The sequence below is a fragment of the Pelophylax lessonae genome (assembly GCF_965119305.1).
Source record: "Pelophylax lessonae genome assembly, chromosome: 10".
In the NCBI taxonomy this organism is placed as follows: Eukaryota; Metazoa; Chordata; class Amphibia; order Anura; family Ranidae; genus Pelophylax; species Pelophylax lessonae.
The window spans coordinates 62,166,221-62,180,884 of NC_138777.1; the positions used below are offsets into that span (position 1 = coordinate 62,166,221).

The following is a 14,664-nucleotide window of genomic DNA, read 5'->3' on the forward strand; positions in this document are numbered from 1 at the left end:
CTCTCAGGAAAGATCTTCTGTCCCAAGGGCCAATCTTCCATCCTGCCTTACAGTCGCTGGCTTTGATGGCTTGGCTGTTAAAAGCCAGGTGCAGAAGGATAGAGGGTTGTCCGAATCGGTGATTCCTACGCGGTTAAAGGCTAGAAAATCTACCTCTTAGGAAGATGTACATTGCGAGGTGTGAGTCTCTTGGGGTTCATCCCTGTTCCCTTTTTGTTGCTCGGATTTTGGCATTCCTTCAATGAGGTGTTGAGCAGCGCCTGGCCTTGGGTACCGTCAAGGGCCAGGTTTCGTCCTTGTCGGTCTTTTACCATCCTACGCATTCTTTGGTTTGCACCTTTATTCTGGGGGTTCGCCTCTTTGCTTCCCCAGTACATGCTCCGTTGCCTCCGTCAGATCTCAATTTGGTACTGTCGGTGTTCCAGTAACCGTCTTTCGAAAATATTTGCGAGCTTCCTCTGCTTACATTGTCCCAGAAGGTAGCCTTCTTGGTGGCTATTACTTCTGCATGCAGAGTGTTGTAGCTGGCGGCGGCGTTCACCTTACCTGGTGGCTCACAGAGCTAAAGTAGTGGGGCCCCAGCTTCTGAAGACGTCAAGCTGAAATGCACGCGGTGACGTCATACGTTGCAGGTGGAACGCAAGCTGGGAGTCTGGCGCGCTACCCATTTGCAGGGCTCCCATACACGAGTGCGGTAAGCAGCACAGGAGATATATTTTTTCACCAGTGTCTTGGAGTCCGTTTCTTTTTTGCCTTTTCTTTGAACCACCTTATCTGGAACATCTGAGCCGGCAGTGAGTAAGACCGCAGGATTGATGTGGAGCATTCACCTGGGGCAAAGGAGCCCCACAAAGCCTTACTGATCCTATTGCCGTATGGCAAGGAGGACCTACAGCATATGGTGTGGGAGTTTTGCTTGCCTTTCGTTCACAAGGGTGCTGTTTTCTCCTTTTGGTGTGGACGCTTAAGATTGGGAATATTTTCATCCTATTGCTAAAAGATCACAAATCTTTCTATCTTGGAATATATTATCTTACTTGTTTGGACTTTTTGTCACTGGACACTTATGCACATTTTATTATGAATTGTGTTTTTTTTTTTATTTGGCACGTCACTTTTTATTTCTTGTGTTTACTGAAGGCTATGGAATTACCTCTCGTATCTTATTGGTATTTATGTGATATTTGAAGAAGGTATTGTTTCAGAAAATTGGTATAAATTCACTTTTTATCTTATTTTCACCATTCAAGCAAACGCTGGTGTCAGCATGGATTAATATATCCTAGCTGTCCTTATTGCCTCTTGGGCTTTCCGCCATTAGGCGTCAGTGATACAGGTTTGCAAGGCGGCCACCTGGTCGTCTGTGCACACTTTCACAAAATTTTATAAAGTGGATGTACTCTCATCTGCGGATGCTGCTTTTGGCTGCAAGGTTTTGCAGGCTGCTGCTTGAGAGGACCTGGTCCTCTTTGAAGGTGTATTGTTTTCAGGTGCGCTCCAGTTGTTCCTGGTCGCTAGGTTTTTAGCCTTTTGGGATTTTTTTCTGCTCTTTTTCTCACCCCTCATGTTTAACTGGCGGCTCTTCTGTCAGCTGAAACATAATCTCTGTTTGCCTGTCTAAGCTGAAACGCCGATCTCTGTGTGCCTTTCACAGAGCCCCCCCCCCACAGTTAGCAAGCACATTTAGGAGCACACTTAACCCCTTGAACACCCCCAGTGTTAACCCCTTCCCTGCCAGTGTCATTTATATAGTAACAGTGCATATTATTTAGCACTGATTACTGTATTAATGTCAATGGTCCCCAAAAAGTGTCAAAAATGTCAGGGATGCAATCTGTCTGCTGCAGTGTCGCAGTCCCGCTAAATCTGACTGATAAATAAGTCCAAATATCTATCCCGTAGTTTGTAAACGCTATAACTTTTGCGCAAACCAATTAAAATACGCGCTTTGGGATTTATTTTTTTTGGGCGAAAAATATGTAGCAGAATAAAAATTGGCCTAAACTGATACAATTTGATTTTTTTTTTTTTTTTTGGGGAATGTTTTTATAGCAGAAGGTTAAAAATATTGTCTTTGTTTTATTTTTTTAAATTGTTGCTTTTTTTTGTTTATCGCGCAAAATCTAAAAACCGCAGATATGACCAAATACCACCAAAAGAAAGCTCTATTTGTGGGGGAAAAAAGGACATCAATTGTATTTGGGTACAGCATCGCACGACTGCGCAATTGTTAAAGTTACGCAGTGCCAAATTGCAAAAAATGGCCTGGTCATTAAGGGGGTAAAACCTTCCGGAGCTGAAGTGGTTAAAAGAGCAATTTTTCTCTTTGAGGGTGTATGTTGTTTCTTGGAAACTCCAGTTGTTCCTGGTTGAGCTCCATGTTTTCGGTATTGGACCCTGCCATTTCAGTTCTCATTACATTTCCTATTGAGAATGGTCCCTCCTTTAAGGATTCTGTTGATGGGCATTTTAAAATCCTTTTAAGGACCTTTTTTTGCTCTTGCAGGTACAACCCTGTATCTGGCAGTTGCTGCAATGTCTATTTACCAGACTAAAGCCCCGTACACACGTACCGATCGTCGGCCGAACGATCGGCCGTCTTTTGTCCGAGGGCTGTCTTGTCTGTTGAAAACTGCAAAAGACTGCACACGAATTTTGTCGGCCAACAACAGCCGACTGCAGAAGTGATGTCATGTGATGGTTAACTTTCCGTGTGTGTTTTCTTTTCTGAGCATGCCCAGTCTTGCAAATCTGCTGTCTGTCGGCCGAATTCTGTACTGACTGGCGAACAATCGGCCGTTCTGGTGTTGGCCAACAAAAATTTTAATGCTTGCACGACAGATTCTTTTCGGCCAAAAGTGCGCTGTCGGCTGTCGGAAGCATCATACTAACAAGCCGAAAATCGGCCGATCGTTCGGCGGCCGAACATTTTCGGCCGACAATCGGTACGTGTGTACGGACCTTAACTCAAGACAAATAAACAGAGTCCAGAAACCGATCTTTAAAGACCCCTGCTCTCTTGGTACATTTATATCCTTCAGCCTTATTTTGTCTTGACTTGCTTGAGAATGTAATATGCCAAGTCACAGGAATCTCTAATTTCTGTGCATATACACATATGGCTTTAACTTTTTGTCCCCTGAACATGCTTGTAAGAAACTTCTTCTACACATGTCATTGATTGTGAGTGCCTCTTTTGGAAATCCATTGACAAATTCATCCAGTTTCTGGAGGAAAGAAACTCCTACGCCACAACCTTGGACTTCTGGGTCCAATCTGTCATTTCAAAGAGATAAAAGATACTATTTCTATCTATCCCTTCCTCGCTTTATACCTTCCAGTTTGCCAGCTTCAAACCAAAGGAAGGCAGATTTCATGACCGCCTTCAAGAGATTCTTGTATCTGTTTCTCTAGAAGAGCTGTTTCAAGGCTTCTATTTAAACTTGTTCATAGTCCCAAACGGGGCATGCACCCAATACTGAACTTTAAAAAAAAAAATGATTTCTTTGTGTACCAAGTTGTTGGACAGAATCCGCTAAAACTGTCATTGCTTCTATCCAGCAAGGGACATTTCTTGCTTCAGTAGACTTACTGTATGAGATGCCTATCTACCCTTTCCCGTTTTCCCCACACACTTTCTGAATTTTGCTGTGGGACATCAGCCATTCTAATTCGTGACACTGTTCTTTGTGCTTACTTCTGCACTCTCAAGTATTCCAAAAAATCCTCGCTCCGCTGCTGGCTCTTCTTCTAACCCTGGGTGTTCATGTGATAGGTTAGCTAGACCTCCTGTTGAAGAACTCTTCAGCCAGGACTTTGGAAAGATGGTAGTCCAGTCAAGAGCTTGATAGAAATAAATTGTCCTTTGGGCAATGGCAAAGTCGGCTCTCCAGCCCTCATGCTGTCTGGCGTACCAGGGTTTTTTCCTGGTTACAGCCCAGGCCAGGACCTCTCTACCTCAGGAGAAGATTGCCATCTCAAGATCCGACCCACAGACCCAGTCAAAACGGCATCCATCGCTGCCCTTATGCTTGAAGGTTTCGAGCCCATTGGTAACCATCTTCCAGGCAGTTTCCTTTGCTCAATTTCACTGCAGATCTCTTTATTACAACAACTTAAAAACATAAACAAAGCTAATCCAATCCTTGGTTCGCTCAATGCTTCCGTCCAGCAAAACAAAGATCTCCCATGGTGGATCTCCAATCTTGCCTAAAGTTTGGAAAGTCCTTCCTTCACATGACTTAAATGTGGTGAAGACAGATGCAAGCTGGGATAGAGTTTACAACTCCTTGATTGTTCATGGGATGTGGTTCTTACAGGAGGCAAAACTCCCAATCCACAAGCTGGAACTGAGCGCTATCAGATTACTACATTGGACCTTCCTTCTGCATGGTTGCCCAGTCAAGAGTACAGTTGGACAATGCCACAGCAGTGGCTTGCGTAAATCATCAATGGGTCACAAGGAGTATAGGAGTCCTAAAATAAATAAGTCTAATACTCTCATAGGCAGAAACGTACATTCCAGCTTTCTGTCGTCCACATTCCTGAAGTGAACAATTGACGAGTGGACTTCTAAGCTGGGAGAGCACCTTCACAGTAGATGTGTTAATGATACCATGAACTGAATTCCAGCTGGTTTATGCCTTTCTTCTAATGAAGACCCTCCCTTGACTGCTACGCAAGACGGACAAGAAAAGGGTCCTGGTGTTTCTTATTGCCTCAACTTTGCCCAGAAGAATGTGATGCACATGAATATTCAGACTTTGGAGCATTGGCCTCCTCCGAACAAGCCAAACTTACTAGCCCAAGGCCCCCTAACTAAGTCTTCTGGTATCGCTCTGATTTGGTTATTCCCACCTTACTCAAAGCAAGGAACTCCAACTCCTGTAAAAGTCACCATTGCACCTGGAAGGCCTTTGCATGGCGGGAGTACTTATATGTATTTATACACATACACACATATAGGTGTGATAGGAGCAAAGTCCTATGCCTGTTAATTCATTAGCGCAGGCATAGGGTTCTGCTACATTCACACCTATATATGTGTATGTGTATATATACATACGTGTGTGTGTGTGTGTGTGTGTGTGTGTGTGTTTGTGTATCTATACCCCTACACAGAAGTTCTGATGTCATGCCTGCCTCCAAACACGTCCACAAAAAAGCCCAATAAAACGCCTGCAACAAAAAGCCGGGTGTCACAGGGGCGAAGCCACTATCCTGCTCTATTGCAATTCTAATAGAAACAATCTTTTTTCTATGGCTTTCTATGGCGGTCACCCTGACATGGAAGGGTTTGGTCACCCTGCCATAGCAGTCAGTCAGTTAACCCTACACTACACTACAGTCCCCTGACACTTAACACTTTCCCTACAGAAACTAGATTATTAAATCTAACTATAGTGGAAAATAGTACCTTAACTACACTAGATATCCCTTTCCTCACACTAATAATTGCTAAATGACACTTTGAAGCAGGTGTAACAGAACTGCTTCCACTCTCTTCCACAGCCCCAGTATTAAAGTGCTAGAGATTTGGCGGGGCTATCTTATATACTGGGGGGCGTATTTACTACTGATTGGCCTCTGGACCCCCTAGTCACTCCAATCACATTCCTAGCATCCTCCTGCCCCCTCAATTTGCTTTTACTGATGTTTCTGGTCCAATCACAGGCTTTTAAAGCCCAGTTCCTGTCCCATTGCATTTTGGTCGGTTCTGGTTGCCGAATTCCGAACTTTTTCAGCAAAAAGTTTGAAATTCGGCCGAATTTCGAACAGTAAATGTTCGGGTGGAACCGATGGTCGACCCGAAATGTTCGATCATCCCTATTGACTGGTACATCAGACAACTCATTTACAGGGCCTACACACTTACAGAAATCCAGCTAAAGATGTACTTTTCAACCTAAAATTGTAAAATTTTTCTCCTCATTGTTTTTCGTTTAATGCATACCTATTTTAAAATACCATTTGGAAGGTCTCGTGACACAGGAGTTGATTTACTAAAAACTAAGAGTGAAAAATCTGGTGCAGATGTTTATGGAAACCATTCAGTTTCCGAGCTTTTTATTTGTCAAAGCTTAAAGAATTACAACCAAAGCTAATTTGGCTGCACTTCTATGGATCACAGGAGTGCAGTCTGTTCTGCACTCCTGTGACTCATTTTCAGCAGACAGCGGGCTCAAGTCACAGAGCCGGCCCAGTCTCGGGCAGGATCGCAACAACAAAGTAGGGATCTGCCCATGGCACCTGGCTAAGGCTCCCGCCCCCTCTGCTGGCCAGCAGTCCAGTGAGTGCGGGGGCGAGCCGGCAGAGCAGATAGCATTGACTGACAGTCACCAGCTCTCCACTCACGAAGCTCTGGGAACCGAGCGATCAGTCTTTGATCGCCCGGTTCTCAGTCTTTGAGTCGGCGGGGGATAGATGCAGTATCAGAATAAGTATGATTTTGAAAAAAAAAAACAGAACTTCTCTTTTAATTGCAGAAGCTGAAGTTAGAAGCTGATTGACTACCATGCCCAGCTGCACTAGATTTTGCACTAACAGTTTTAGTAAATTAACCCCATAGTGTCCTCATTTCATTTTTTACCTTCTCTTGCGGTGAGTAGTCCTCAGTACTGCAAAGAATGTCACTGACCTGACACACCAGCACTGTTCCTTGCATAATTACAGTGTGAATGCAGGCCACCTTAGTTATTTCCCCAGGGGACGGGCTCATGATGCCCTGAATTTCACAGTATATGGGTTAAATGATGCTGACCCTCATTAAACCTGGATAAGGTCTGGTGCTGGATTGTATAGAGGCAAGTCTGCATGGGACAGCGGCACTAAAGAAGTATGTAAGCTAGAGCTTCAGTTTTATTTTTAGAATTGCTGTCCTACCCATTTAAAAATGAAATAAACTTTCTGAGCTTAGGAACAATTCCTTGTGTTTTCCAAATTTGATATACGTTTTGATAGCTGTTACAAATGGTGTTTTCTGCTGAACTTTTAATGTGGAGAAACGCCAAGCTTTCTGTAGTTTTAGCATTCAAAAAATTCCTAATTGCTTACCATAATGTTTTGGCTTTTTTCGCTGGCTTAGCTGTGTGAACAGAAATCCTACATAAGTATAAACTGCAGTCCTAATAATTCTATTTTTAAGTTCGTTGCCATTGGTTCTGGGTTATTCACAGATTTCATTTGTTAATATTTCATAAGCTTCTCTTGCAGAGTAGCCATGATCCTTTTCTATAAATAGATCCTGTGACATTTTCATTAATAATTTATCCCTACCAGTAGTTAATTGTAAAGGCCTAGAAGTAGCTGGGCATTTCATAATCTCTTGCTGATCATTGTCTGTGGGTAATAATGAATGCATTGGTTCGGTTTGTGAAAACGCCTTTTTTTTTTCCTAACAGGAGCTTTCTAAAGATTTAGAATGCTGCCATTTAAAATTGGAGGCAAAAGATTTAAAATCTCAGATTGATCATATGAACAGGCTAGTATGCCTTCAAGAAAGAGAACACCGTCATAGTGAAAAGTAAGTGATATAAAGGTTAATTTTTCCATTGTATTGTATGCCTTTTTACATTTGTATTCCTCTTCAGGCATTATACTGACGGCACCATCTAGTTGAATGTTTAGGACCACACAAAGACTGGACTCTTTTGCATTTGGCTGCTTCTCTGGTTCCCAAATCCCACATTTTCCATTTACCAATAATCCGCTTAAAGGAAACAAAACGGTAATCTCCATTTCCAACTAGAAAAAAACGCTGAATGAAAAATGCTTCAGCGTTTTTTTTCTGCTGGAAAAAAGTTCCACCAAAACGCCACAAAAAACATTTTTTTTCTTTCAATCTTTCACGGACACAGCTTCATATCCTCATTTGACAGATGGGTTAGGCTGCTCTTCCTAGGAGTAGGACACTAGGCGGAAAAGGTTTAACAAAGTTTAATTATGCAGTCCCAGGTGGTATACCCCCACTTCCTGCTCTAGGATCTCAGTTTTTTTCAGCCTAGTCAGGAGTAAGGACCTAGCTCCTTGCTGGGATCTCTGGTCCGGACATTTTTTTTCCTTTTTAAACTGAACTTTTTTAATTTTGGTGTTTTTTTTTTTTTTTTTTCTACAAACATGTTGTTCCTGTAAGAACTACAATCAACTGCCAGACTGGGTGACGTACTGGATATCATAGATCCTTACAAGGAAAGACAAGAAGAGCGCCTTTAAGTTTTAATTATGTATAAAATGAATAGCACACTCACATGAGGTAAGGGAGAAAAAGGTAATGGAGAAAAAGCTCATCGAGAAAAAGCTCATCAAATTAAGATGTAGTAGTGCTGTTATGCGGTGTGTCCGAGGATCCAACGCCAGAGCCGGTATGGTTGCTGGTGGTGAAGAGAGTGCCTGCGCTCTGAGTCTTCTAGGTCAGATGCTGTGACCAGCTTGGGTCTTCGCTCTCTTCACCGCCAGTCACTATCCCGACTCCGGCGTTGGATTCTCAGACACACTGCATCACGGCACTACTACATCCTAATTTGAGCTTTTTCTCCATTACCTCATGTGAATGTGCTATTGTTCGTTTTATACATCATTAAAACTACTGCACTTAGAAGCGCTCTTCTTGTCTTTCCTTGTTACTTCGATCTACAGAGTTCACTTCACTCCTGTGAGGAGCCTGCCCTTGCTGCATGTTGCCTGAAACCCATGCATCTCCCTTGATGGACTAATCCACCCACTGACTTACAGAAAAAAAAAAAAAAAAATATATATATATATATATATATATATATATATAATTTAAATGTTATGCTTTTATTGCTGCTTTATGTGTATTTGACCTTGAGCGCCATATTTTTTATCAAGTTGCATAATAGATCCTTATGGTCGTCCCTGTCTGGTCAGCGAGCACGTGCAGACCTCAGCCGTGACATGCTCCCACTGGAGGAACTGGGTTGCGAGTGGGACACCTCGGGAGGATGCACACGACCTGGTCCCGGCCAGAGTCGCAGCGTTCCTCTGGCCCGCAGCACCCCCTGTTCCGAGATGGGGAGGTGACCTGCCCGGGGTGACCCCTGCTTGGTTCCAATGGTATGGTGAGTAATGCCCTCTTCGCCCTCTGGAAATTTGGGATGAACGTGGAGCCCAGGGTCAGTATGTCTCCCAGGTTTCTACCCCCCCCTCACTAGCGGGGTTCCCCCTGCATGGGCTCTTCCTCCCGTACTCCGTGGGGTTTACTGGTGACTTTTAACAGTTTTTAGTGGTAAACTGTCACCTCTGGTAAGGTGAGTTGTGCCTGTTAGGTGGGGTGGGAACATGGAGTCACATCTGGGTCGCTTCTAGTTGCTGAGCGGTCAGATGCCTGCCGTGTTGTGTACTAAGGGGGGGTCCCTACAAAGCCCCCCCTGGCCGTGTACATGCCTCGTGGTATTCACGCTCCCACTGGTGGTCCCACAATTTTTTTGTGGCCACATGTACGACTGTTCGACCATTTTTACAGAGTTGGCGACCATGTTTTGGTGGCTTTTCTATAGTAGATGCGGCGTCCGTTTTCTTGTAGCAGCATGGAGTGGAGCTTGGCAGGTGGCCTCTAGTGCCAGCACGGTCATTTCCTCTTCCTTTCGGAAGGGCGTACTGCAGGCTGTTGCCGCTCTTTCCTCTCTCTCTCCCTGCTCCTTGCTGAGACACATTGGTGGTGAGTCCTGGGGTGATATCTCACTGCCTGCTCTTCTATTGCAGTGTTCCTGGGACCTGTGGTACCACGGGAATCAGCGCGTTCTTTTCACAGCTTATTTCAAAATTTACACTTTTTTTTTTTACTGGGGCCCCAGGGTGCCATGGAGCCTTCTGAACATGTCTCACCACCAGAACCACTCTGGGGGGGGGGGGGGGGGATCCTTGACTCTGGCATCTAAAGTGGACCTGGTCTTATGAAAAAGACCTGGCAAAAAGCGCCCCTGCCTTCACCTGTTTCCTCTGCCTCAGATTCTGAGGCTGATTTGACCGCCTCAGAGGCAAGCCACCCCATGGGGCCCACGTCCATGCACTTCCAGTGCTCTGAAAGTGAGGATGATTCCTCTTCCACCACTTCAGCGCAAGAAAAAGTATTTGTAAAGGCACTGATTGTGTCAGTGCGAGAAACTTTAAAAATGGAGGACGCAGTGCATGCTGCGTCTGCCGTTCCGGTGCAATTTGGCACCCGCAGGCCATCCAGAGTGACATAGGTTTTCCCCTTCCCTGCCTATTTTGACGAGATTGTCGCTAGTGAGTGGGGGTCCCCGAGACATTATGGCTGGCATACCTAAGCGTTTCTCTAGGAGATATCCTTTTGAAGATTCCCTTTTGAAGAAACTGACAGCGCAACCGGTGGTGGACTCCCAGGTTTCTAGGCTAAATAAAGTCACATTCCTACCAGTGGAGGATGCTCCATCCTTTAAGGATCATGCAGATAGAAAGGCTGAATCCTTGGTCCGCCATCTTTTAACCGTGGCAGGTTCTACCTTGAGGCCGGTGTTTGTCTCTCAGGCCTTGACGGAGTGGGCAAAGATTTTACATCAGGGTTTGAAAGAGGGTCAACACCCTCATGAAATGGCGGAGCTCGTGGACCAGTTAATACTGGATGCAACTATGTTAGCCTGCAGGGCAGACTGCGATGACCTTATGCCGCATGATCTGGTTACCAGGATTTGGAGACCAGGCCTCCAAAAAAGGTGCTGATGGATCTTCCCTGTTTCCACAGGTTACTAAAAACAGAGAGCCTTGCCGCAAACGTGGCCCTGTCTTCTCGGCTCACAAGCAGTCTTTTCATCCCACAGGGTCGCAGGAAAAGGGTTCTAAATCCTAACGTCCCTTTGCAGGAGGTTCCAAGAGACCCTGGAGTGGTAAGTCCACGGCGGTCTCCTCTGGCCTCGTGGATAAGCCCTCCTCCACCTGAAGGGACACCCTCACCTGTACTAGGGGTGGGGGACGTCTTCGTTTCTTTCCGGATCCATGAACTTCGTTCATCCAAGACAAATGGGTACTCGAGTTGATTTGGTCCGGCTACAAGATCGAGTTTGGATCCTTGCCCCTGGCAAGGTTCTTCCCTTCCAATTTGTGTCTGTCCTCGGATCGGTTTCAAGGCCTTCTGGGAGAGCGGTACAGGATTTATCACAAGGGGTCATAGTCCCAGTTCCAAAGTCGGAACGTTTTCAGGGGTTTTATTCAGACCTCTTTATGGTCCCCAGGAAGGAGGGGGAGGTTCGCCCAATCCTGGATCTCAAGTCTCGTCTTCTGTCCTGAAGGAGGATCTGGACATCATGGTGAGTACTCTGCAGGAGTTCGGCTGGACTCTGAATTTTCAAAAGTCAGCCTTGACCCCGTCCAACAAGTTGGACTTCCTGGGGCTGTCTCTGGATTCAGCCTCAGCCAGGATGTTTCTCCTGGAAACGAAACTCTTGAAATTACAGCATGCGATTCTGCTCTTGTTATCCAATCACCGGTTGTCTCTCAGAACTTGCATGCAGGTGCTGGGCCTGATTGTTTCTACCTTCGAGGCCGTTCCATTCGCTCAGTTCCATACCAGACTTCTGCAAAAGGAAAGTCCTTCCTCCCTCTGTTCTAGACAGTGCTTACCACAAACGCCAGCCTGTCTGGATGGGGAGGGGTCCTGAGCACGAAATCAGCCCAAGGGTTCTGGTCTCGGGAGGAGTCCAGTCTGCTGATTAACATCCTGGAAATTCGAGCGATCAGGCTTTGCCTATCCCAGTGGACAGATCGTCTGCAAGGTGTCCTGTGAGGATTCAATCGGACAATGCCACGGCTGTGGCATATATCAGTCACCAAGGGGGCACAAAATGTGCCCTAGCGGCCAAAGAAGTGGCCGGAATTCTAAGGTGGGCAGAACGCCTTGTTCCAGCGCTCTCTGCTGTGCACATTTCAGTGGTGGAAAATTGGCAGACGGACTACCTCACTTGTCAGGCACTGTGTCCTGGCGAATGGTCCTTTCACCCAGAAGTGTTTCAACAACTGTCTCTCCAGTGGGGGACCCCCGATGTGGTCCTGTTGGCCTCTCGTCTCAACTGGAAGGTTTTAAAATTTGTTATGAGGTCTCAGGATCCACTGGCAGATGCTTGGGGCTAGTATCGTCTGATTTATGCCTTTCTTCAAATACTACTTCTGCGCAGAATTGAGGCAGAAAGGATTCCAGTGATTCTGGTAGCCCCAGACTGGCCTTGTGGATCCTGGTACGTGGGCTTGGTAGCCGATGCCCCTTTGGTGGCCTCCTCTCAGAGAATATCTCCTGTCTCAAGGACCGATCTTCCACCCTGCTTTATGGTCGCCGGCTTTAACGGCCTGGCTATTGAAAGCCAGGTATTGAAGGATAGGGGGTTGTTGGAAACAGTGATCCCTACCCTGTTAAAAACTAGAAAATCTACTTCTCTGAAGATTTACCATCCAGTTTGGAACACTTATATTTCTTGGTGTGAGTCTAGCGGGGTTCCCCCCGTCCCTTTTTGGTATCACATCTGCTGGAGTTTCTCCAAAGGGGTGTAGACCTGCGTTTTGGCTCTGGGCACCATTATGGGCAAAATTTCAGCATTGGCAATTTTTTTCCAAAGACCATTGGCAACAAATTCCTTGGTTCACGCTTTCATCCAGGGGGTTCACCACTTGGCTCCTCCGGTACGGTCTCTGGTACCTCCATGGGATCTCAATTTGGTACTCTGTTCTTCAAAGACGGCCTTTTGAAAATATTTGTTAACTTCCTCTGCTTACTCACAGTAGGTAGCTTTTCTGATGGCTTTTACTTCTGCACGCAGGGTGTCGGAACTGACTGCATTGTCCTGTCACCTTACCTGGTGGTTGATGGTCTCCATCTTCGAGGCGGTCACCTTCATGCAGGGAGTTCACCTTTTGGCCCCTCAGTTGCAGTCCCTGGTACCTCCGTGGGATCTTAGCCTGATACTGTCTGTTCTTCAAAGGCCGCCCTTTGAAAATATTAGTGAAATTCCTCTACTTGTCACAGAAAGTGACTTTCTTTTTGGCTGTTACTTCTGCACGCAGGGTCTCTGAGCGGGCTACTTTGTCCTGTCGGTCGCCTGGTGGTTCACAGTGGTGCTTCGCCCCTGTTAGTCGTTCCTTCCTAAGGTCGTTTTGGGATTCCACTTGAATGAGGACATTGTGTTGCCTTCTTTATGTCCTAAGCCAAAGCACCCAAAAGAGGTTGCTCTGCATTCTTTGGATGTGGTAAGGGCCATCAGGGTATACTTGATGGCGACTGAGCCTATTTGAAAATCTGATTCCTTGTTTATTCTTACGGATGGTCCTCGTAAGGGGCAGGCTGCGTCTGCTGCGATCATTTCCAGATGGATCAGGCAGACAGTGGTGCAGGCCTATTCAATCAAGGGTCAGGTTCCCCCTTCCCTGTTAAGACTCATTCCACGAGGGCGCTTACTGCCTCCTGCGCCTTCTGTCATCAGAAGTCAATGGTCCAGGTTTGCAAGATGGCCACCTGGGCATCTGTATACACATTCACCAAGTTCTACAAGGTGGATATTTTTGGATCTGCAGATTCTGCGTTTGGTTGCAAAGTTTTGCATGCTGCTGTGGCAGGAACCTCTACCTCTTGAGGGTGTGTTTTTTTTTTTTTTTTTTTCTGGTAGGTGAGCTCCAGTTGTTCCTGGTTCCAGTTGAGCTACTGGTTTACCTGGTTTGCCAAGTTAGCCCTTTTTATGGGAATTTGTTTATTGCTGTGTTCTTTCCCACCCCTCATGCTGATACTGCTTTGGGATAGTACAAAGGTATTGAAAAGCTTGATATTTTTTTACTGGCTGTGCCCGTGTTATGGAGATTCACCCTCTCTTTGTCCTGTTTACCATTCGCATTAAAAGTGAAAGTAAAAAGAAAAAAATCCCGCATTTTGTGTTGTCTCCAAAATAGTAATGGAGGGCAAATCTTCCAATGGGGACAAAAGTTCTGATTATCTGGGAGTCCCCATTAATTCCCCTAATTTGCAGGGATTTCCTCTCAATTCCTGTTTGGTTATGGGACAGGAAGTGAAGGGAAATCTCTGCTATGGGACACCGATGGCAAAAAAAACATCTAATGGGTTTTAACCCTCCCTTGCTCTATCTAAAATAAAAAAGAGAGTTTTGCCTATAGTTCTTCTTGGATTTCATTTTATCCTTCAGTCAAAGCAAAAAAAGTCAGGCTTGTCATTTTGAAAGACTGTCTTCTATTTCTGAGGACAGTGCTGATAGCACTGTAGTGGTAAATCTATGATCTAACAAAGGTGTTTTCAGGGTTATCTTGTAGCATCACCAGGTTTGTCAAATTCTTTCTGCTGCAGCTGGAGAGAGTTCAGTTTCTATTGATGTAGGCACTCCCCAGAACTATGTCTCACATGAGCTCTTTCTTTAAAGCAGTAGCATTAATTTGCTGGGAAAGAAATTGATGTATGCATGTGTAGTGGTGGGCAGAGGGGAGGAAGGTAAGGCAGAGTTCTTTGTTCCAGTGGACAAAGCTACTGGTGCTGGTTGGGAGTTCAGTGCAAGATAGGCCCAAACAGGAAGCTAGGTGCACAGTGGATTTCTAGCAAATCCACAAGTATTTTCTGCACTGTTGCATTTTAAAAGGAATAAAGCACGGGGAAGTGTACATGCATTGGGAAGAGGTGTGTTTTTTTTTTTTTTTTTTTTTTTA

The 14,664-nt window shown here is 45.4% G+C and overlaps 1 protein-coding gene across 1 annotated transcript in view; it reads left to right on the top strand.

Moving 5' to 3' along the window:
- KIF18A (kinesin family member 18A) overlaps positions 1–14,664 on the top strand; it is a 228,412-nt gene that overhangs the window by 148,679 nt on the left and 65,069 nt on the right. The window contains exon 11 of the mRNA XM_082270833.1: positions 7,401–7,522. Coding sequence (XP_082126959.1) covers positions 7,401–7,522 — 122 coding nt within the window. The remainder of the gene's footprint in view (positions 1–7,400; positions 7,523–14,664) is intronic.